Source organism: Rhea americana, unplaced genomic scaffold (genome assembly GCF_003343005.1).
Source record: "Rhea americana isolate MKP2758 unplaced genomic scaffold, rheAme1 scaffold_91, whole genome shotgun sequence".
In the NCBI taxonomy this organism is placed as follows: domain Eukaryota; kingdom Metazoa; phylum Chordata; class Aves; order Rheiformes; family Rheidae; genus Rhea; species Rhea americana.
In genome coordinates, this window is record NW_028187100.1 from 1,963,013 (window position 1) to 1,987,172 (window position 24,160).

The window sequence follows — 24,160 nt, forward strand, 5'->3', positions numbered from 1 at the left end:
TGCTCCTAAATCAGGTCACAAAATACAAATGATTATATAAACCTAATTCAATGTATTCCTTTGAGCCTCAGATAATCAGGATAATTGCTAAATCCGCACTTTCCTGTTTTCACAGCATATATGGGCTACATGTGGCAGAGTGTTTTCCAGTCTAAGGTGTTAGTCTAAGCGTCCGGTCACTGCTAAACAAGTAAAACACAGAAGTCATGTTTATGTGCTGCTGCAAGGCTAAAGGATGTATTTTAGTGATATCGCAAAAATATTGTCAGAAATTCCTCTAACCGAGTGCACCCCCCCGCCCTGCACCGGGGGAGGGGGAGGCAGAGGGGCAGCCCTTGGGGGCGCGCCAGGGCCACGGGGGCGCGCCGGGGCCCTCGGCCGGGGCCCTTCCCCAGAGCTTCCTTCGGAGGGGGGGGGCCCGGAGGCGGCCGGAGCGCGCAGCCGCGCAGCCCCGCGCCCCTGCGGCCGCGCCACCGCTTTGGGCAGCGCCGCCCCGACCGGCTCCGCGGCGCCGGCCCGACCGAGCCCCGCGCCTTCCCCGGGGGAAGGGGAAGGGGGGGGGGTCTCGTTTGCATCTCCCTTTCGATTGGCTGAGGCGCTTTGTGCCGTCACAAGGCGGGAGGGCGCGTGCCCAGCGGCGGCGTGGRATTGGCTCGTTCGCACGCTCGTGGTGCTGGGCGTGGCCGGCATGTAAGCCGCCGGACGGCCTGCGCCGCTGTCGCGACGTCGGTCGGTCGGCCGGCAGCGGCTGGTGCGCGTCGCCCGCGACCTGCGGCACTTCTACTTTTTCCTCTGCCTGTCAGCCCACCCTGCGCCCGCGCGCGGGCGCTTCGCCCCCCCCCCCCCCCGCCGGCGACGATGCTGGACCGCGAGCGCGGCTGGAGCGTCTCGTTCGCCGGCTGCGGCTTCTTGGGCGTCTACCACATCGGCGCAGCCACCTGTCTGCAGGAGCACGCCCCGCACATCATCCGCGACGCGCGGCACATCTACGGGGCCTCAGCCGGGGCGCTAGCCGGCGCCGTGCTCGTCGGCGGCGGCTCTCTGGGTAAGCAGCCTCGCCCTCCTCCTCCTCCTCTAGAGGCGTCATGGGGGTGAGGGGGAGCTGCGGACGGCGGCTGCTGCGTGAGGGGAGCGCGGGGCCGGCAGTTACTGCTGCGTAAGGGGAGCGCGAGCACGGGGAGGGGGCGCTGGTTGCTGCGTTACCGCTATGTGAGGGGAGCGCGAGCACGGGGCCTGCGGTTATTGCTGCGTGAGGGAAGCGCGAGCGGGCGGTAGTTGTGGCGGTTGCTGCTGCGTGAGGGGAGCGCGAGCGCGGAGGGGTCGGCAGTTGCGGCGGTTGCTGCTGCGTGAGGGGAGCGCGAGCGCGGAGGGGTCGGCAGTTGCGGCGGTTGCTGGTGCGTGAGGGGAGCGCGAGCGCGGAGGGGTCGGCAGTTGCGGCGGTTGCTGCTGCGTGAGGGGAGCGCGAGCGCGGGGCGGCGGCAGTTGCGGCGGTTACAGCTGCGTGAGGGGAGCGCGAGCACGGGGGGGGCGGTAGTTGCTGCGGTTGCTGGTGCGTGAGGGGAGCGCGAGCGCGGGGGGGGCGGTGGTTGTGGCGATTACTGCTGCATGAGGGGAGCGTGAGCGCAGGGGGCAGTGGGGGGCGGTAGTTGCGGCCGTTACTGCTGCGTGAGGGGAGCGCGAGGACGGCAGTTGCGACGCTGTTGTGTGTTGGGGGGCTGAGGCGGCTGCAGGGACGACTAGTGTTTTAATTTTTCTTTGCTTTCAAATTAACCTTCGCAAGGGAGAACGTGACTTCTTTTCTGAAAACACTTGAGAGGGTGGCATGGCCTTAGGATCTGCTGGATTATTATTATTTTGCTTATGTCTCATCTTTATCCCATGCCTATCTTACCCTTGAGTAAAACACATGAGTGTTTCTTCAAGGAAGAGGAGGAGACAAATGGTGAAGTTGGTATATCTTGAGTGGATGTTTAGCAACCTTTCAGCCTTCTGTACCTGTGTAGTCAAATGGTCAAATGTTCTGGGTTTACTGCCAGATGCAAAGTTAGATACGTGTGTTGATACTCCGAGCTCTCCTTCCTCTCTGCTTCAGAATTAGGAGATCGGGTTAATGACAATTGCTCTTCTCTGTATGCGAAGTAGAGGACTCAAAAACTGCAGGGAGAGCAAGAGGTGGCTGAATTTTAACATCCTTCAAAGCAGGCAAACTAACACTCTCAATTTGAGATAGGATGCTTATACTTCATTGAGAAATAATAAATATATCTCTTCTGTAGTCATCTTTGTACATCCAGCCTCAGTTAGCTTTAAGTTGCTCTCTCTAAAGCTTCTCCTTTCTTGAGGTAGGGTTTAGGGAGTTAAAGTGAGAGCTTAGGTTAGCTTTAACATGCTTTTCCTCTTTAATCTGTGCGCAATGTATATTTCTCTATATGCCAACTGGGATTTTTGCTTTTCTGTAAATGATAATTTACTTTGTGTGATTGCTACCTAAARTACTGTATTTTATGGGTAAATGCTTTCCTCCGCAATCTTGAAGAAATGGAAGGATGGTGAAACTTGTGAATATTTCTCTGTTAGAAGAGATTTTAAAACTAGCTGCTTCGTAAAACCTGTGAGTCATTGTAAAGTCCTCAGACAAAGTAGGTATTCTCATGTTAACTTCGTATCTTTTTATCTGTTTTCTATGATTAAGAAAATTACTTTTGTGAAAGCAGAGGATGATAAATAAGCTCTAAAAAAATATTATATGTTATAATAATTTGATATATTTCATTAGTTCCTGGGTAGTGTACAACTCCTTTACATTGATATAATTTAATATGCATTTTTGCTATTAAGTCTGCAGTTGTGGTCATGTGTCTTACCTCATGTTTTTCATGAAAAAAGATTTTAGCTTTTTGTCCCCCACCCAACTGTGCATATGGATATGTGTGTGTATTTATATGTGGAAAAATTTTTTTACTAAAATTCATGTGTGTATTTCCTCTATTCAAGGTTGTAGCTAGATGTTTTAAGTAAAGCACTTCTGTTTTTGTGCTTCCCTTTATATGTTGGATGGGTAAATTGCCTAGAATTTCAAGTTTGACTTTGTGTGAATCTTAGCCATTGAGTAGAAAGAAATTGTATGTTTCTAGACAGAGGAAGAACCTTCCTTCATTCAGTTCAGAGGGAGGTTTTCTTCTGTTTTAAAGTTTTCTTCTATGGAAAACCTAATCGTTTAATGAGAACATTAATTGCTTTATTTCTGTTATATACCAAGAATAAAACAGTTTTGCCAAAATCTGCCTAAACTTTTGCTCTGACGTGAGCTCTAGCCCTCTCTCTCTTTCTGTTGCTATGGAAAGCCAAAATTCCATTTCCAAGTAGACCCCTCTAACAGGTAACCATTTTGGTCCTGTTGAGTGGCAGGGGGAGAAGCAAAGAAAGGTGGAGTACTTTCAATTATTGAATTAATTAAGTTTTAAATTTTCAGTGTTTTGACATCACCTACTCTCAAAGAAACACAACGCTTTTTTTTCTGCCTAAGAATATGTATAATATTTAGAATAAATTACAATAAAATATGCAGACTTGAACTTTTTWAAAAAACTTCTCCCCCAAAAGGCTACCTCACATGTAATTCCAAAAAATATTTTTTCTCCTGAGTTTCAGATTTTAGAAGTACAAGAGAGGGAGAGGTAGAAATGCTTGTGTGTGGAACAGATGTGAAATCAGACCTAATTTTGATAGGCAGTTATTTTCTAAAAGGAAGCTAATAGAAGGGGAGTTCAAATCTCAGTTGTTAGAGGTCATCAGTTTTGCAGCTATTTAATTGGGTAAGTAAAGTGAGCTGATACTTGCCTGACTTTGTTTACAGGGAAATGAATAGCCRTGCTACAGGAGTGGTAGAGAACATTGGCCTACTTTATTTCCTTTTGTGTAGAAATAGGACTCAGTGCAGATGAGTGAAGTTGTTAACATGTTTCATACTTAAGCATACCTTACCCTTATATTTCAAAGGACTCTAGCCAGAAAAACAAGATCAAATTTTGGCAGAGAACTGAGACTGTTTGCATTGTTTGTTCAGGTGCCCATGTACCCAGTGTTCCTTGTTCTGTTTTCTAGTGACTGCAGCTTATGTACTTGGTGCAGAAGTTTTCAGAAATACACTTATTTCTGCAAAAAGAAAATACTGTATTTAGTAAGACTGCTGTTCCTGGACAGAGTTCTGGTAATTTAGAAATAAGGCCCATCTCAGAGTTTTCAGGTGTTCAAAACACTATCTTTAGACATTTGAGAGGATTGCTAAATTAGTTTATTAATATTATATATATATATATATGACTTATATCTGAGTGCACAGTAATAAATCGCTAAAATCGTCTGTGTGGCTGCTTTTGAAAATAACATTTTCACTTACTAGAGTGTGACTTTTGCCTTTTTTTCAGCTATACATAAAGGGTGTTTTACTAACATAAGCATATATTTGATCTTCAACAGTGACCTGCATCTAAATTTTTTTCTGGTTTTTGGGGTGGGATGCAGAATGAGGCCATGATGTCAGAGTAATTATGGCCCAAGATTTCACTCCTCAAGGGTAGAGTGCAAAAAATCCTATATGGTAAAAACAGAGTATATCTGATGCTTTGGTTTTATGTGGAGATACTCTGTTAAACATAGACTGTTGGTTAAGTGAGGGAAGAATAAGAAAATTTAAGATAATACCACTTAACTAAAAAATAACATTGTAGAAAGCTGGTGTTTTGAGAAATTAATCCCAACTCTGAGACTTAAGAAAAGTCATTTCCAGTGCAGTGCTACTAGTTCATGTTTAGTCTGGCAAGTTGGATTCTGTTTATTTAGAAATCAGCTATGTAAGTTAAAATATGCAAGTTCTGAACATGTTTTTGGATGACCTTGCAGCGTATCAGTCTGGATAGTGACCTGTTACTTTGACCTTCCTTCCCTCTCCCTGCTCTCCCATCAAGCAGACCTGTTTATCGTGCAATATCCCCAAAGTATGCCCTAGAGAGACAAGATAAAGTAATTTTTAAATATTTAAACAAAGCCTTGCAGGTGGATGAGATGTTATTCTTGTTAACTTTGACTAGATGTGTGCTTGTTAAAGTGGTTTGGGTGTTCCTGAAGAGCAATTAACCCAGTCTTAACAGCCATTTATTCTGTAGTGGTTTGATCTAGCTCCTAAACCTAAGGATGATATAACTGGAGTGAAATTGATTGTTACGTATTGGGGGGGAGGGGGAACTTATGTGAAAACTTGGGTGAGAGGTGTTAGACCTCTTCCCTGCTCATTGCTTAAAAGAAAGGAAAAAATCTCTTCTCTTCCTGACACYTACCCCCAAAAAACCTACAGATTTCCTTCTTAAAGTTCCCTACCATGAGTTCCTTTTTATATATCACCACAGTAAAGGAAACAGATAATAATTTAAGATAAGTATCTCCTACAGTGCCTTGAAAATCTAAGGTTGATTTAAATGCAACAAATGTCATTGGTTGTGACAAACCTAAGTGCTTTGCTTCTTCAGTAGAGATACTGTGGGCCTTAAATCTGTTTATTATACACTGTAGATTTCTTGGATGTTGCATGTGGAAAACATTCATGCACAGATGATTCATGCTTTTGGAAGGTTATTCATCTTGTTCGTTAAAGAACATGCTTCTGGAATTACTGCTTGCTAATAAAAGCATATTATATAGATATTTTACACATACAGTCTACATATATGTATCATAAGCATATGAATATAAGTATCACAGCTTAGCGGCTGGGTCTTCATCAAATGAGTTCCAACTGCTTGAAAATCTAAAGGGCTTTTGTTTCTTAATCTGTTAAAAAGTTTTTGAATTTTCATGCTGGTAATGAGAGAGGAAAACCTGGAGCTCTAGAGATGTTATACTGGAAGTGTGTGTGTGTGTATGTGTATTTTTTTAAGTAATGTTACTCTGAAATGTCTTCTCTTCTTAATGATGTGCTTTTTACTTACAGCTGAAGCTTGTGCAGATGTTCTGGCATTAGCTAAAGAAGCTAGAAAGCGAAATCTTGGTCCCCTTCATCCTTCTTTTAATGTGATAAAGATAATAAGGGATGGACTAATGAGAAATCTTCCAGAAAACACACATCAGTTGTCATCAGGCCGGCTGTGTATTTCACTAACTAGAGTCTCAGATGGTAAAAATGCATTGATATCTAATTTTAACTCTAAAGAAGAAGTTGTCCAGGTATGTTTGTTTTCAATAACTGTATATGACAACTTTTTGAAGAATCTGTCATCTTAAGTCTATCTAGTATCATCCATTGGAGTTTCTTTTTAAATATTTTAGAATATTGTGACTTTCATCATATTTTAAAGATAAGCYTCATTATGCTGAATTTACTTACTAATTTTCCCGGCTAACATGCCTCTGTGACTTGTCAGTAAGTAGGTGTGAGTTTTCAGTTTTATAAAGGATAAACGTGTCCTTTAATGTGCTGTATATGTAATGAAACTATATCTTTATGAATAAAATACTTTTTAAGGTTAATCTTATGAGAACGATGATCAGGAAACAATCAAAAATAGCTTTTTAAATTCTTAGTATCAGTAGAAAAGCTAGTGTGATATGATCCCAGAGTTTCAAGGTTTGTGTCCCCAATTAGTTACTTTAGTTAATCAGAAAATGTATCGCTTGAGGGAATGATTATGAATTACTTCTTTCTAATGACATGGTAATTAGCATTACTTAAAATGGTCTTTTAGTGAGTTTCATATGTTTTTACTCAGATGGAATGTGGTTATATTTTTTAAAAATGTGTGGAATAACATTTCTTTTTTTAACTTTCTAATTAAAAAACCACTTGTTTAGGTTTTTATTTGCTTGATCAGTTTTTGATAACATCTGAAGATAATACTGTGAAGCAGTAGACTGGAGTACTTCGAGACAGGGAAGAGAGGTGTAAATCTAAAACAATTCCAGAGTTCATTTTTGTATTAATGTTATATTGACAGTATATTTTCTCAAGACCATTAATTTTTAAATGGGGAAGCGCAGATAGATGATACTTCCAATAACAGAACAGTTATCCTTTAATTTATATGGTCTCATTTCTTCACAGGCTTTAATCTGCAGTTCATTTGTTCCTATTTATTGTGGCCTAATTCCACCATCATTTAGAGGTGTGGTAAGTCTCTATTCTATTGTTAAGATCTTAAAGTAGCTCTAGCTATTAAACAAATATGGAAAGATGGTGTGCTTGCTTTTGTTTTCCTCGTATAAAATTAATACCTTTATCGGAGSTTTTAGTACTGCAGCTGTATATTACAGCCTTTCAAATGTATAAGGAAACACTGTATGTGTTAGAAATAGAAAATCTGTTCTATATACTTCTTCCCCACACTGAAACAAACACATGTCCCCTTAAATTTCACTCATTTCTGATGCAGTAATTAAAAGAAGGTAGTCTAAACTGGCAAAATAGTGAGAAATTTTAAGGAGGAATGTTTAAATAAGACAGAGATATTGGTGCTTCTTCACCAGCATAAATTTATAGGAAGAGTACCTTAAATACGTGTTCAATTAAAAAAAAAATCTTTTAAGAGATTATATTGCATACTTGTGTATTTTTGCAGTAGATAGGTCTGCCTTAAAACTAGATTAAAGTTTCATATTCAGGTAGATATAAATCAACCTTTTAATGTTTTCTGCTGTTGGCTTTTATATTCAGTGTAAAAAAAGGTGCTTCTTAAAGGCGAAGTATCAATGTGATAGTGTCTTCCATTGCTTAACAGGAATTACTGGTTACAAAACCTCTTAATACTTTATTACTGTACTGGGTTTTACCTGATCTCCCATTAAAAGGGCAACATCTGCAGAAAAGTTAAACAGCGTAATTTGTTGCAGGTATTCTGAATAACAGATATGGAAACCCATCTGCATTTCATGTCAAGGCAATAGCATTACTTTTACTTTTGCTTTCTTTCCAACTTTGGTGCTCCTTAGGCAAGAAGGGAAAAGTATTGAAGTAGAATTCAAAAGCATCCTTAATAGTAGTTTATTACAAGCTGTTTTCAGGGCTGATTGGAAGTGCAAAAAGGTCAAGGACAGCCATGAAATACGTATTTTTTCTTCACACTAAAATTAAACCCAGAAATGATTGAAAATGTATAAAGACGTTTTATTTATTTGTGTTTTTAAATGTTGTAGGCCCCCTTAAACTCTTTCAGATTAAAAGTATTACGAAAACAAGACATTGGACTCAATCCAAGGCTTAGGTGGATCCAGGCTAATCTGCCTATTAAGTTCTTGCCACCAGACGACGTTATTTTAAAAGGCTTAGTTCAGACTACAAAAACATCTAAGTGATACTGTGTTGGTTCATGTTTTAAGGAAAGGAGAAAGAAGGAGTCACTACATCCATTTGACCTTTGCAATGAATGTCATGTGATTTTAATGTATAGGAGACTGAGAAAATACTGCAGTTTTTTTGTCATAACTTGATAAAAATAACACACTTGCATATGCTTGGATTGACTTTTGTAGAGCTTAAACACAGCAAAATGTCAGATATTTAAACTTTGCAGTATGGCAACATCTGTTAACTGGCTTGGTACTTCATGAATTCATGCTTTAAACAAAGACGTGAGAGTAACCTAGAATAGTTGTACAATGCTAGTAATATGTAACAACTTAGGGCACTGCTCTTGAATTGTATGCATTTACTACAAAAAATAAAATTCAGAGTGTTTTTAGAGCAATTTCTTCCTGAGCACATTACACTAACACAATAAATGTAAGTAAAAGCAAAACAGGCATTTTTCTGTCTGAAAATGTTTATCTATCATATAAAACAATTTGTACTTCAATTTTAGGCCACTTATTCTGTAAGCAATTGAGCTAGCAAAGGTTAATTTCCTATGAGTTTAAGGTCTTTCTCCAACATGATAGTTCTTTCTTCTTCCTCTCCCTCTTCTTTTTCCCTCCTGCCTTTGGTAAGAGCTATGTTGTGACATGTCATGGGCTGTATGCCCAGCCTGGCGGCTAGTGTGATATTATCAAGCAGAGTGACTGAGAGCTACCTGTCTTTTCCTTACTAGGTTAAAAAAAACAGGGATCAATTGGGGGGGGTGTCTCTCCTTTATTTAGCTGCTAATTTTAAAGTTTGTGAATGTTTATTTGCCACTTCAATTGTAGCAATAGTTTTTGATTCTAAAAGATATTAGAACTGATGGTCAGAAACGGCAAAAGAAGTTTAAACTTCTAACTGTATAGAATACTTACCCATATATATTGGCTATGTGCTTCTACCTCCTTATAATTTCAGGAGAGGGCTGCGTGCTATGGCTCCGCCTTTACGTCTTGGCCAAACCTGTTGCGCTGTACTTGCTACTTCACTTCCTCATTGCATATATATGATAGCGTAACAGGATTGTTTAGTCTGGAGACAAGAAGGTTCAATGGGCATCTTAGCAATGTGTATAAGTTACTGATAGGATGGTGTAAGGAAGATGGAGCTAGACTTCTCAGTGGTGCCCAGTGACAGGACAAGGAAATAAGCACAAACTCAAACATGGAAAGTCCTATCTGAACATAAGAAAACCCTTTTCATTATGACAGTGGTTGAGCAGTGGAATGGGTTACCCAGAGAGACTGTGGCATCTCTGTCCTTGGAGATATTTGAAACTCAACTGGACATGGTTCTGGGCAACCTGATCTAGGTGATGCTGCTTAAGCAGGGTGTTGCATCAGGTCATCTCCAGAGGCCCCTTCCAACCTCAACTATTACAGAATCACAGTGTGGTTGAGATTGAAAAGGACCTCTGGAGATCATCTAGTCCAACCCCCCTGCTCAAGCAGGGTCACCTAGAGCATGTTAGACAGGATCATGTCCAGATGGGTTTTGAGTATCTCCAGAGAAGGAGACTCCACAAGCTCTCTGGGCAGCCTGTACCAGTGTTCTGTCACTCTCACAGGAAAGAAGTTATTCCTTTTATTCAGGTAGAACTTCCTCTGTTTCAGTCCTCTTGTCCTGCCACATGGCACCACTGAAAAGAATCTGATCCTAGCCCCTTGACACTTGTCCCTTAAGGTATTTGTAGACATTAATAAGATCTTCTCTCAGTCTTCTCTTCCCCAGGCTGAACAGGCCCAGCTCTCGCAACCTTTACTCATAAGACAGATAATACTCTGTGTTTCTGTTTCACATTACATGCCTGTAGTAGGTTTGTCAGCAGCGGCTGCCCAGTGCTGGTCAGAAGAGCGTCCGAGAATGCTGATAGGTCGGAATAGGTTGCTCTGGAAGAGTCTGTTGGATAAATCGCTCTGACCTTTGCTGCTCCTAATTTGTTCCTCGTAGTGCTCAAAAAGGAGTAGGTCTCAAGCCAGACAAAATTAATAATCCAGGCTGCTCCTGTTCAAAACATCATTTCATTTCACAAGGGCCTGCAGGTTCTAGTCTGGAATGCCTAATCTGGAAGGAGGAAACTGCAGCCACCTAACAGTAAAGCTGATAATGAGGAGTGGTCTTTTGCCACTGTTGAAACAAACCGACTAAAATGGGTGCCACTGGAGAGTAGTTTCCTGTGAGTTACTGGATCAGTTGTCTTTGGCCATAACAGCTAGATCAGCCGCACCATAGATCTGTTACCCCAATGCAGACTTCTTCAGTCCCTGAATTTTAAAATATCTGAGATGGTGATGCACTGAAATTACAGAAATGGGTTGCTGGACATGAAGGGGATAAAAGCATAACCTGAAACAGCTTCTAAACTTCCACTCAAAGCAAGTTAGATATCCATGACTGTTGTCAGGGATCCTAAAGCATTGTTCCTGTTTAATTGCAATTTCCTTCTGTCCGAATATTTATGATGCTTTTATATCAGAAGTTTTTGAAGAGCAATTCTGAGTAACTCTTATTCTGTCTGAACGGTTTAGTATCAAATAACTTTAACTCAAGTGTAAAACATTTTATTTACTTCTGTTCTCCTTTCTACAGAAGTACTCTGGTAGCCCTTAACTTGTTAGAATGTGTGTTGTATAGGATTATGTTCTTTGAAATGGACTTGTTCTTTCTTAAAAAAAAAAAAAAAAAAAAAAAAAAAAAAACAGAAAATCCCAAAGAGAGTACTAGGTTTCATATGTTATCTATAGAACTATAGGCAGGAATTTTTTTAACTGTCGTTAGGGACAAACTGTACTACTGTAATGTTTGGCCCAAGAAACTGTTTTATTACATTCTTAAATGCTATTTCATTTTTTAAATGGGAAATCTGTTAGAAATTTTCAGTTCTTTGTACTTCTGCTAATCTTCGTAGCGCTATGTGGATGGAGGAATCAGTGACAACTTGCCTCACTATGAGTCTAAGACTACCATCACAGTTTCACCTTTTGCTGGGGAGTGTGATATCTGTCCAAAAGGGAACTCCGCAAACTTCCATGAAATGAATGTGACCAACACCAGCATTCAGTTTAGTTTGGGGAACCTTTATCGTTTAACACAAGCACTCTTTCCACCAGAACCTAAGGTAACACACTGTCTTCATGTAGTTGATAATTCAGTGTTTCTTCGTATAAAAGCTTTGTTTTTGCAGAAAGCTATAGTAATCTACCATGTGAACTTTCTGCTGACGTTTCCCTTATTTCTATTTTATTCATAGTCTTTTCTCGTTCCCTTTGTTTTTCATGTCTCAGACTAAAAGTACATGTCCTGTTACTGGCTTTCTGTATTTCTTTAGAAATTGGCACAGGATTATATTATAAAACTAACACAGGTAGAATAATGACTGTGTGTTTATAGTCCTTTCATGTCTATCTGCTAACCAGGTGCTTCAGAACTTAGCAGAATTTTTAAAGCTGCAATTTTTTTTAAAAAACCTATCAATTAATACTTGATACAGGCAATTTGCCTTTAAACTTTGTTGAGCACTGTTAATTGCAGAACTGATGAAGAAAATACCATTGAATTGCAGTTGATTAAGCTGAAAAAAAGGAGAACAAATTTTACCAATTGGCTTGGGATGTACTACAGAGGAGAAGTAATGTTCCTGACTGCTATAGATGTATTCTTAAAATGAGAATTATTTTGACCACTTGAAGAAAAAATGTTTAAGTTTTACTTATGTAAGCTTTATTTATTTATTTATTTATTTATTTATTTTTGTCTAGGGCTTCCATGTACATTATTAAGTGAACTGGTGTTACATCTGGTAAAAGATGTTTTCGTGTGGAAGACATAAATTTGAGCTGGAGCGTGAGAATTGCACAGCTGACTTGTCGTAGTTTTGGGAAATGGGAAGGACTGGAAGGAAGAGGGGAACTGGCATATTCCACCAAGCCATTCTGCTTTGTTGTTCCTTCCATCTGACAAAACAGCTAGTCAGGGAAAGAAAGGGGAGGAAATTCTTGCAAAACTTACACAGTTAGAATACTGTCCTTTTAGATAAACAATTCAGTGTATCCTTGATGGTTGAAAGACAAGTTTGCGTACGCATCATCACAGTAGGTGCATAAACTCGGATCTATTTTATTACAGCAATTGTTAATGTAAAATTTTACAAGAGTGGAGGGCAATGGATATGGCTGTTTTTAATTCTATAAAATGTTGGTTTTAAGTGGAATTTCATTTTATTTGGCTGACTCATTTATCCTGTGCTTGCAGGTACTAGGAGAGATCTGTGAGCAAGGATACTCAGATGCTCTTAAATTCTTAAGAGAGAATGGTATGTTACATTTGTGGCTAATTGTTGATGATGTGACCTTAACCTGAGTGTAAAAAAAAGGCGGGGGGGGGGGGGGTTGTGTGTGGGTAATAGGGACTAGCATGAAAACATGAAAAGTTAAGCTCTCGTTCTGAATTTGAGTAGATGTAAATAGTTATTACAACTGTATGATTTTTATGAGGTAACTTGTGCTGCCACATTGAAATTGCAGTTAGAGGTGAGGTTTGGGTTTTTGTCACATATATGAAGTGCGTATTAAGGTATTGTTAAGTGAAATTACCAAAGAATTCCAGTTCTAGAGAACTGAAGTTACTAGTTTTTTTGGGGTTAATCCTGAGTAGGAATAGGCTAGTATTTCCCAATTCTGTGTAATCTGTATGTAGCTTACCACCTCCTCTTTCATATCATACAAGTAAATTTGTAGGTGAAGACTTACAGTTCAGAATTGGGAGCTTGTTAACAATGGTATTAAATCAGTTATAGGCAAATCCTTAGTCTGTATCATAAAAGATTTTACAAGAAGAGGATGTTAGCAGTTGTTGGGACCCAGATAAGCTTAGGAAGAAATATTGAAAGTTGTTCTGATCTGCTTGTGAATCCTAGTAATGTAGTTTGTATCAACATAAATATTATTGTCCTGCTCAATTTTGAGAGAGAGAAACAAATTAAAGATGGTAACTTCTTATTAGCATGAAATAAATCATATAGTCAGACATGCCTAGTGCCTGTACCCCTTGGTGCAAAAGCAAACGGGAGATAAAACTATGTCAGATTAGAGGAATGGAACTTTAAGCATGATTTCTGTAGTATTACGGTTAGTATCAGTTGCAGTACTGTAATGCAGCCACAGCTTAATGTGCTCACTGCCGATGCTCTAACTACTCAGCTTGTCTTGTAATAATTTCTTCGCTGTTAAAGGTCACTGTTCTACTTAAGAGTTTGAATTTTTAGTAATGCTATAAATACTAAATTTTTAATGCTTTAGGTATTGTTAGCAGGTGATTAAAAGAACATTATACAAAGATAAACCAGCCTCTAATTTGAGGTTGTCTGTGCTAAGATGGACTCTTCTGCTGTACTGTACCCACAAGATTCCTGTGTGCACATTCCCATCTGTTTCTGTATCTGAGATTCCTTGCTACATTTCCTTTGTGCTTCCCTCACATCCTGTGCGTATTGTACTGAAATCCTCCTTTTTTTACTACTGATCCTGTGATCACCTTTGTTCTTATTCTGTCATAGGTTTGTCTTGCTTCCAGCTCAGTTGGTGATAACTGTAGCCTTTCCAAATTCATTCATTATGCATCTCCCATCTCATTAACCCGTTTCAACTCTAGGAGGGTGTGTGTTTGTTTTGCATCTAGAACACCGTAGTTCTGCTTAATTCTCTCTGTCTTTCAGGAATACTTGTAAGTAGGAAATAGATCCTGCGGTATGTAGGTGTGGATCCCAGTTAAGTTCTGTAGTCTTTATATAATAGCTTCATATAGATTTTCTGGAAATGGAGTATGAATATCCCTCTTGTATATGTAACTTTGTGCTCATTATCTAGTGCTTGGTTCTAAGCTATAAGTGGTAAATATTAGTGTCTTTTATTAATGAGAGTGTATCAGTTTTGCAAGACAACCTGTGTTGATGTAGATCTGTATTTTATATGGAGCCTAAACCGATATTTCATCATACTCATTTTCCTTTTCCCACCCTATTATGACAGTGCCTCAAAGCACTTACGTAGTGTCTGCCGTTTCAAATTTACCAAACTGGTCTGATGTATGTTGTAGGTGTTTCCTTTCAAATAGGAAATTACTTTTCCTCCTTTTTAAACTATTTTTATTATTGCTAGAAAACAACTTTGGTAATGGTCTGTGTATCCAGTGCAGTTTGTTAATTATTCTTCCCCCCCCCCCCTTCTTAAGAACTTGTTTTAAATTGAGACCTAGACCTGCAGAAAACTATTCATGAATACGATTAAACATGTGTGGTTAAAGACCAAGTGGTATTTGATATTGGATAGATAATGTTTCCTCAGAACAGGCCTTTCTAAGGTATTCTGCAGCCCTGTGGATCAAGCCTGCCCTAAGTGGAAGTTCTTGACTCTTTCAGGTATTCTGAGTGACTCAATTTATGTCACTTTGTCCTTCACAAAAAGAAGTCCTCAGGAAACTGTGCAGTGTGTTCACCTTACAAACAAGAAAACTAAGTTGGAAAATGGAGCAGAAACTTTGAAAGCTGAAGTAGTTAATAACCAGCTGAGACAAAATCCGTGGCCTTTAGACAAGAGCATATTTGAGAGTCTTCCTCCCAGACTTCGTAAAGGTATGTTCTTCAGGCTATCATATGATAGCCTCTGAATGACAAATTTTGATTTTTTTTCATTTTTTTCTTAGCTTAMAACAAGTAAGCTTTTTCTTTAATCTTGTAACTCCTTGTGAAATTAAGAGACTGGCTGAACCTGTAAAAGTTTTTTACATATTTATTAGATATGAACATACACATGTTGATTTAGCTACAGAAATAATACAATTGAATCTAGAGAAAGAAGTTGCTTTCAACACCATAGAGCCATAACTTGAATTCTTGATTGATTTTGTGGATATACTTTGTATATATGTAGTATTTTTATATGATACTTTGTTTCATGACAAAGGTGAATTTCAAATCCAAACATTGCTTACCTTCATTTTATTAATAAAAAAGGCTTCAGTAGATTTCCAATTGTCTGATTTTTCTGTCCTCTTAAGAAGATGTTAATAGACCAGAACACTTACTGATTTAAAAAAAAAAAAAAAAAAAAAAAAAAAAAGAAAGAAAAGAAAAAAATAGGAAATAAAAAACTTCTAACTAGGTTCTTTGTAGATGCTGACTGCTATTTTCAAGATCTGAAATTGATGATCTCGGTGACCTAGCAGAACAAAATGTTAAGTATGAAGTCTCTGAAAACAATATGTAATGACTGGAATGCATGGAACTCTAGGCTTTTAGCTAACTCCTTTTGAGTTCTGGAGCCTCTGACAAGATCAGGATGCTATCTGAAGTAAATAATTATTTTGGGGGAAGTAAACTTCACATCGTCTCATAATAAGTTACTTCTGAGACTTATTTAAGACTGCTTAAAGGTTCTGTGGAGTGTCTTTTTGTTCTTGTAAGATGAGTCAATACTACTTATATTTTAAAGTAACTTAGAGAAGGTTTACTATAACAGTACCTTAGGATTATTATTTTTTATTCTCTATTTGATCCTTATTCAGTAACACTTAATAATACCGACTGGACTAACAATCATCAAATCACTTGAAGAAATTACTTGGACTGTTTTCAAATAGTCTAACATCTTTTTGAAAAACGATTATCCTTTAGCACTGCAAGAAGCTTGTAAAGAACAGAGTGGATTCTATGCTCAGTTCTCTAAACTCTTCCCAATGCGGGTCATGTCCTATCTGATGCTGCCATATACGCTACCTGTGGAGTCTGCTTATTCTGTTGCTTTACGGTAAGGATCTTTTAGAATTACACTTTTTAGAACTTACCCATTTTTGAGTTTTTTTTCAGTTTTGCAGGCACTCCAGTGCTCTATAGTTCAAATGCTAACTATCCAAAGATCATAATTTCTACCTAGATAATGCATCCTTCTAAAAACCTTTATTGTCTAAGGCTACAAAAATAAATGTATTGAAAAGACTTGTAAAAACTTTACACTTACCTAGAAATAGCTTTCTTTTAACTGCCAGAAAGAAGCACCCTTAGGTGTGTTTTCCAGGAGCAGATTCTTTACAGCTACTATCTTCTTCAGTGATATTTGAACGCCATCCAGGTAGTGCTTGTGTTGTACCTTCTTTTTGAAGTCAGGAGTGAAATGTGGTAATTTATTCACTATRTATATTTTCTTACCCTGTTTGTTCAGGTTGACTCAAAGTAGTACTCTAGAAACTGGAATTAATTTTATCAGGTTTCTGACTGTTGTACAAGACAAATTACACTGTAGCATGAGCCCTAAACTCACTGCTTGCTTAAAAGCATTCCAGTCTATGAATAGCAAATGTCATTAGTATCTATTGAATATATTTGTATATAGTAGTATCTATAGAAAATCCTGGAAAAGCAAAGAAATGTTCTATAAATGGAAACACATAAAACTGCAGTAAAATACCTTGTTTCTATGCCACTTCACTTTTTTGGAGGGTGGAGAGAAAGCAAGTTTCAACAGGAGTTTTATATGAGGTTTTTCTCCCTTCTTCCCCTTCAGTGGGGCTGAATTCTCTTAAGAGCATTATATAAGGGAAAAGAATACATTTGTGACATTGTTCTGTCTTTGCCTTCCTTTTATCCTTCCATCCTGCTGTTCTTCCTTCAACTCCCACATAACTTTAGGCTGACTAACAAGTTCCAGTGTACACAGAGAGAGTTCACAGAGCCGAGGGTTTTTTGCAGGCTTCTTAAAAGTTTTGTGTAAACTGCACATCCTGGTCAGTCATCAGCATGTATGTAGATAGGTGATGCAATATTAGCTTCTGCCATTTTTTCTTCACTTGTAGAAGGGAAATGGGTAGGACAGAGGGAAATTTAGAGGTGTTGGGAGGACCTAGACGCTGTGTCTGTTGAGGGAGTTAACTTGGGGAGGATGAAAACCATGTTACTTTGTTGGAGGTTGGACATGGAAATGTAAGAACATGTCATGTGTGAGCTCTGTTGTTTACAAAGCAGTGTGTGTGTTTTGGTTTTGACTGTAGGTTAGTAAACTGGTTTCCTGACATTCCTGATGATGTTCGATGGATGCAAGAACAGCTTTGTCAGATTGCTGGTGCAGTTTATTCCAGGGCTAAAAGCAAGCTCTTCTGTGCATTCAGGTAAGTTGGTGTGCTGCTGCATGCAAATGATGCATTCTTAGAAGTTTTGACTAAGAGAAAAAAAATCTCAAGTACTGGTAAGTTTCGCTCTCAAAACAAGATTTAATAGTTTTCTCAAGGATAACACAAAACAGTTTTTGCTGTTTCTAATCCTTAGGGTTTTTTCTTCTCCTAAAGTACACTGTCAGGAGTTTGTTTGTTTTTAATTGATCAGTGACTGCTTGGGGTAGGTGAAGAGCTGTTGCCTCCTAATAGGCTTGTACTTTTTGGGGAAGGTTACAGAACAGCCACTGAATGAAGAACAGAGACCTTGTTTCTGCTCTGCTCCACAGTAGCAGGAGCAATCAGGAAGAAAAGGGAAGAGAAGCTTGCTCCAAGTGTTCTAAATCAGATGCGGTGGGTAGGAACTAGAAAACTTTGGGAGAAAGACTAGGTTTTTAGAGTCTGGACAGAGAAGGTTATAATAGTAAAAAGTAGATGAAAATGAGCAGGAACGGCAGACTTGTAAGATAGCTGGGAAGAATTAAGAAAAGTAAAACAAATACTGAAATTTTCAAGAAATTTGTATTTCTGTGGAAGATAAACCCCTAGTGTAACCTGGTTGTAATTAGCTTCATTATTCTTCTCTTATCTCCAAGCCTTTCAGACTTTTTACTTCTGTTAATCTTTCTAGCGCTATGTGGATGGAGGAATTGGTGAGAATTTACACAAGTATGAATACCATCACAGTTTCACCTTATGCTGGGGAGTGTGATATCTGCCCAGAGTGGAACTCTGCAAACTTCCGTGAATTGAATGTGACCAGCACCAGCAGACTTTCTTGTAAAAATAGGCTTTCAGTCTGAAACAGTGAGTTGCATAGCCATATCAAAGTAGTGCTATGAGCAAAGAACCATAGACTTTCTCTCTCAGCCTAAAATGCTCATAAATGCAAATTCTCTTAAGATTTGGTTTAGAAACCAGAAATCTATGCTTCAGTAGAGTGGGTCAGGTCTATTTTACAGTAATTTTTCTAATGAGTGATGACTCTCTCCTCTCCTGGAGTTGCTGGAGAGGAGGTAGGAGAAGGGGAAATGGAACTGGCCAGAAAAGTTATTAGAACTGCACAGAATTCTTTAATGCTTCATAAAAGCTTCCCAAAAAGATAGCTGTAGTGCTGGAGACGGCAGGCTGCAGCACTTATTTCAGTGAACCCATTGCTATGTTCTGGATACAGAGGTTTTTTCGTGTGTGTTTGTTTGTTTGTTTGTTTTTTAAAAAAAACAGTTTACTGTTATTTGATCCAAATGTTCTTTTGGTTTTGTCTTCCTCCTGTTTACTAATAAAGACAGATGAGGAATATCAAAGATGTTCTTCATTGCCCTGCCAATGCTATATACTGAGTCAGTCAGGAATGCAGATTTGATGCATCTGCCTGAGAAGATCTGTCTGAGATGCATCTGCCTGTTTCTGCTTCCTTGCAAGAAGTTCTGCCAGGTTCTGAATTGGCATCTTGAAAGTTCTGATTCTTAGGCTCCATCCTTTAGAAGTAGAGAGTAGTCAGTCTTGAAGTTTCTGGCTAGAGAAAATCTTCAAACCTTAATGATTTTGAGGCTTGAGATTTCCTTTCCCTCTCTGGAAGCATTGAACAATGGCTATAACATTAGGTTGTTAAAATAATTTTTTCACAGTACTGAGTTGTACAGAGACTTTGGAAGCATCTAATTCCTGTACATGAAGAGCTTCTCCAAAATGAGTTAAAGCTTTTTCTTGTATAATCTTGGTATGCTTTTGAGGCCATCTGTCTGAACAGAAAAGGAGTTTTTAGTATCATCTACTATCATCCTAGTATCACCTCTCCAGTTATTTAATGTCATGTATCATCCTATAACCTTTTTCTTTTTTTCCTTTATTGAAGTTTCTGACTCTTTTCACAATAAATGTGGGTCTTTTGTTTTTATGCTTATTTAGCAGCTTCACATTGCTTGGATTCCAGCCTTACCAGTCTTGAGATTTTCTTCATCTGGGGGGATGTTCAGAAGAGAACATCACAAAGCTGGCTCAGCTGTAACTTCTCATAGGGGGTTATTCTGCCCTTGGATCTTGGTCAATCAGAATTCTTGTTTCTCTTGTGGAAAGGGCAAGATCTTGGCCATAAAAGAGGGCATAGTGGTCATGTGGCTTTGCCAGCATACTTTTATAACTTAAAGGTGATTAACTCCCACTGAGCTGTTTAAATATTTGGACTTTTAAGTTTTCTGAAGCCTTTCTTGAAGTAGATTCCCTCTTCAGATGGCTAGGTCCTCAGACTTTGTATGTGGAATCCTGCATTGTATTCTATAGATGACTCTTACTTGATGGTTATTGTAATTTGTTTCAGCATCCATCAAGAACTTACTGCTGCTTTTACAAARAGTAATTTCTCCCTCCCCCCTCTTTTCTTTTTCCCTTCCCCTTATGTCATCAGATCCTATTTCTTTAGTTGTTTTGGAATCAAATTTCATTAAAAAATTGAGCTGTTTACAGTTTAGAAATACTTCTAGGAAACTCAGCCTAGTGGCTGGTATCTTCTAAACTTCAGGTTGGAAACTGTCACTGAAGCATGTGCATGGAGAGTTTGATTTTTTGGTGCGTTTGGTGGGAGGTTGTCTTTTGCAAAAATACTGCAAGAGCAGAGGGAGAACTTTGAAAGAAAAAGCTAGGTATTTTTGGTGATAACTTCGGTTTCCTGTTTCTCAGACTGGGAAAAAAAAAGTGGTGATTAATTTTCTTTTTTTTTCTAGTTTAGAGAGTTCTGTTCAGTCTTTTAGTTGAGATTTAGCTGGTTGTAAAGTGAGAAGCAGAGCCTGYGTTTGGGAAACTGAACAGCTATCTGTACTACTAAACTTGTAAATGTTGAGATTATACTTGTTAATGTTGGGTTATTGCTGTGATTGATAAGTAACCAAATATTCCAAGTGGATAGCTGGGGAAGATCAGTACCATTTAAGAGGTAATGTGCAAACTAAGTTTCCCCTTCTGAACTTACCAGACTAGTGTGGTGACTTTCAGTGCAACTATTCTATACCTGCTTTTGAGGACATCACATAATGGCAAGGGTGCCCTTCCTTTAGATAGGATCATTTCAAGATCCTGTTCCTGTTGTCCCTGATCCTAACTCACAAAATGCATTAAGAATTAACCATTTTATTGACCATTTTTCTTCTAGTGTTCCTCCTCATTCAAAGTCTGACATATGAACTGTAATAGAAATGTCACTGAAACACTACTTTTTTTTGTTCTTTTTTGTTAAACAGGAAAGACAACTATGCATCACTAAGAAAATGTCAAACTGCCCCTTCTACTGTGGAATTTCATTCTTCATACTGTCATCTTAAAACGCCTCACTCTTCTGCAGACCTTGAAACCTGGCTCTGGGACTCTTCATACTTCATGTACTCAACCATGAAACATGCTTCTGTTAACATAAAGCAGCATTCAGACTTGGATTCCTATCCTACTTTTCTCCCAAATTCTGATGAATCTGGGTTGGAAATAGATTTTGACTCTTCCTCAGAGAACAGTTTTCAAACTGTTCCAGAATATTAGTTTGGAAATAGTTTCCACAGCTTTCAAAATTCCAAATTGGCAGATATATTCAAATCCTAAAGGATTAAARTTCACTTTGTTTATTGCCAATAAGTCTTGGAAAACACTTTGTTTACAGCTTCATGACAAATCTGCCTTTGGAATTCTACTGTTCTAAGGATTATAAAAACAGTGGTTACTATATTAAGTAACAAACTACACTTTTCTTATGTCACCAGCAGAATGAACCGTAGTAAGACAAACAGTGTCTCTCTGGAAATAAATCCACTTACAGTATAAAAACTCTTTGAACAGCTTGTTAGACAAACATTGATAGCAAAGAGTATTTTGAAACTATAATTCTTAACAATATTGTGTTACGATTATTTTTATGGCACTTAAATGAAATTGGACCTGTACTTCATAAAGGGAATTACACAAAAGAGCTTTGTAATGGCCTCCAGTGTCTTTGCCTTATGTTTAAACATATTGCTGCATTTATGGAAAAATTGCCTGCATGAGATACTGTAGGAACAGTATTATTCCAGGTTATTCTGTATATTTCCCAGTTCTTCTGTGGCTCCTCCTGTACTCAAATACTTCAAGGGGACAAGGTAGTAAGAACTGGGACAGATTCTCCTGAAGTGTAAGCAGGTGCAGCTTCAGATATTTCAAAGGACTTTTGTATACTTAATAAGGGCTTAATTCTCAAGTAAGTGTTGAAAGGTAGGTAAAATAGTGGCTGTGATTAGCAAGCAGTATTTGAGAAAGTATCAAGTTTAATGGCATATCTTAGTGTATGATAAGTGGTGAATGGCATTTTGGTCCTCCTCCTAACTGTTGCTCAGTCATTGTTGATGACTTTCCTTCTAACTTCAGGGCTTTTCTCCCCTTCCCTCACTTCCTATTGCTTGAAAAGAGGAAAAGGGGTCCCATCTGTTTCGGTAAGATAGAAAAGCCCAAATAAAGCTTTTCAATACTGATTATCAGAAGAATCAAACATGTAAGATTTAAGCTGGAAACAGTAATATGCAGACATGTGCAGAGGTCATAAATCATGGTTGAGAATCAGCCCAATCATGTTTTTACTGAGTCATGAGGATTTTAAACACTTTCAAAGTATTGTATAGTTTTAACAAGGACAATGCATTAGTGTATGAATACACTGGAAAAAGTAAATAACTGTGAAGATTAACTGTTGTCTTAACATCTTGTTATGATGTCTTTTACCTGTACGATTTTTTAAAAAGGTAGAGGAAACTATAATGGCTTTAACGAATGTAATAGTTATACACGCATGTGTATGTGTTTGGGGGCAAGTGTGTGACATTCGAAGGCTTTTCATGCAGGGATGTGAATTTGCCACTCAGCTACAGCCCAGTGAAAGAGTCTTTATCGAGTCTCTTGTGCTTTATTGAGTATCTTGTAAAAGGAAAAGTGATGGGTATGTGATGCTTAGAAGAGAGAAGAGAAGGATTTTTTTTTTTTCCCTCATGGAGCAGAATGTTGACTTCAAATATCTAGGAGTCTTTCAGATAACAGAAGCTAGCTTTTCTAATTGGACCAACCTTTAAGCAGTTCCTCAGCTGTGATTTCAGTAAACTTGAGGTGCTAAATTTACAACACTAACAAGCTTTTAAAATGTTAAAGGGTGTTGGAGAAGGTGTCTGGTTATCAATTTTCATATTACTGATTGGTGCTATTTAACTGCCATTTTGTTTGTTTCTTGTTTTGTGTCTTCAAATTTGCATGAAGAGTTGAAAATATTACTATACCTACAATTAAAAGATAAAAGATGTTTAATTTGTCTTTATTTGTAACTTTAAACTTTCTGTGATCTCATTTTACCATGTTCTGTTGAAAGTTAGTTTTACCAATGTCTCTTAGAATTCAAGCATGAATGCCAGGTTTCCTTTCAGTGTACTGGAAAAGTTCTTTTAAATACATGTGAATCAACCTGAACTACTACTACAGTTCTGCACAACAAGCATTTGTTGTATCAAAACAGAATAAAAAGACTAAGGTCTTTTTARGTTTGCTATGCTCTCCCTCTGATTATTGTACTAGTATTTTTCTCTTCGCTTCTTTCAAACTTACCTTCCCTTTTCTGGAGTATAGGACCTCATACAACCTAAGTCAGAATGTCTTAATTTCACAGAATGGTTAAAGGATTTAATGATAATGACATAGCATTTTAAATAGTAATTTGAGTRGCTGCTTTAAATTTAGAGATGTGTGTTCATCCAACAGCTGGATCTGAAAGTGACAATTTAAATTAAAGCTTACTTTCTTTGCARTATATCAGTTATTTGCAAAACAACTTTTTATGCTTAAAACGACTATCAGGCAAGGATACAGAAATAGGGAAGAAAATGTTCTTTGTGCTTGGAGGGAGAAAAATTAGCTTTCCTATCTTACACTGAGCTACTGTTCTAGATAGGCTAACATAGACTACAGACGGTTAAAATAATCAGCCTGACTTACTAAAGCCCCGTGAGCTGTTCTCACAATTGTGAATGCGCTACTCTGTAACACCAATTCATTTCTTGCGGCTGGCTGGCAGAAGCTCGGTGCTTCTGTCTCATTACTGACCTGCACTGAGCAGCAGCGTGTGGGCCCTTCGCCTCCTCCGCGAGGAGGCGCSTGAAATCCGATCATGCTTTTAGGCGGTAACTTCTGAGCCGCGTTGCCGTGTTCACTACTCCTTAGGGAAGGCCTGAGCGCTGTTGCTTCTCTTCGTCATCCTCGTGTTTTCCTACCCGTCCCGCCGGGGCGCTGCTCCGCAACAGCAACCCCAACGCAGGCCCCGCCCCGCCCCACCCGCCACGCTGCGCACGCGTGCGTCGCGCCCTGCTCGGGCAGGCCGGGGGGAGGCGGGGCACGCTGCCCCCCACCCCGACTACATCCGGGGAACGTGTTYCTTCGGCCCGCCTCTTCCCGCTCCTCCGGCCAATGGGGGCCGGGGCGGGGGCTGTCATGGCCGCCTCCGCGCTGCGGCCTTGAACTTCAGCGGCCTTGCTCGCCTCGCTGCCGCGGCGCGCCGCGCCGCCATGGGCACCGTGCACGCCCGGGTAAGGC

General features: G+C 39.1%; 2 protein-coding genes and 1 long non-coding RNA gene across 4 annotated transcripts in view; 2 read left to right on the forward strand and 1 right to left on the reverse strand.

Moving 5' to 3' along the window:
- Positions 1–848: 848 nt before the first annotated feature.
- On the forward strand, positions 849–23,114 carry LOC146584622 (1-acylglycerol-3-phosphate O-acyltransferase Pnpla3-like). 2 transcript variants are annotated; one of them, XM_085324459.1, is made up of 9 exons: positions 849–1,045; positions 5,987–6,219; positions 7,094–7,159; positions 11,289–11,498; positions 12,632–12,692; positions 14,796–15,008; positions 16,050–16,182; positions 17,420–17,536; positions 20,812–23,114. In XM_085324459.1, the coding sequence occupies exons 1-9, from the start codon at positions 859–861 to the stop codon at positions 21,101–21,103; spliced, it is 1,512 nt and encodes a 503-aa protein (XP_085180585.1). In that variant the 5' UTR covers positions 849–858; the 3' UTR covers positions 21,104–23,114. The 2 variants fall into 2 exon arrangements, with proteins under 2 accessions (XP_085180585.1, XP_085180586.1); XM_085324460.1 differs by lacking the exon at positions 849–1,045 and adding an exon at positions 2,232–2,639.
- On the reverse strand, positions 17,619–23,823 carry LOC146584623 (uncharacterized). The gene is made up of 2 exons (XR_014898173.1): positions 23,675–23,823; positions 17,619–20,255 (listed from the first exon to the last, which is right to left on the reverse strand). It is a non-coding gene; the product is annotated as an uncharacterized LOC146584623 (long non-coding RNA).
- Positions 23,824–24,010: 187 nt separating this feature from the next.
- The window catches only part of SAMM50 (SAMM50 sorting and assembly machinery component), a 17,994-nt gene continuing 17,844 nt past the window's right edge, over positions 24,011–24,160 (forward strand). Inside the window, exon 1 of the mRNA XM_085324470.1 lies at positions 24,011–24,153. Within this exon, the coding sequence (XP_085180596.1) occupies positions 24,133–24,153 (21 nt within the window). The 5' untranslated portion in view covers positions 24,011–24,132. The remainder of the gene's footprint in view (positions 24,154–24,160) is intronic.

Coding starts and splice junctions, on each gene's coding strand:
- LOC146584622 (XM_085324459.1), top strand. CDS start 859: ATGCTGGACCGCGAGCGCGGCTGGAGCGTCTCGTTCGCCGGCTGCGGC. Junction 12,693..14,795: donor TAAATTCTTAAGAGAGAATG/GTATGTTACATT, acceptor TGACTCTTTCAG/GTATTCTGAGTGACTCAATT. Junction 16,183..17,419: donor GCTTATTCTGTTGCTTTACG/GTAAGGATCTTT, acceptor TTTTGACTGTAG/GTTAGTAAACTGGTTTCCTG.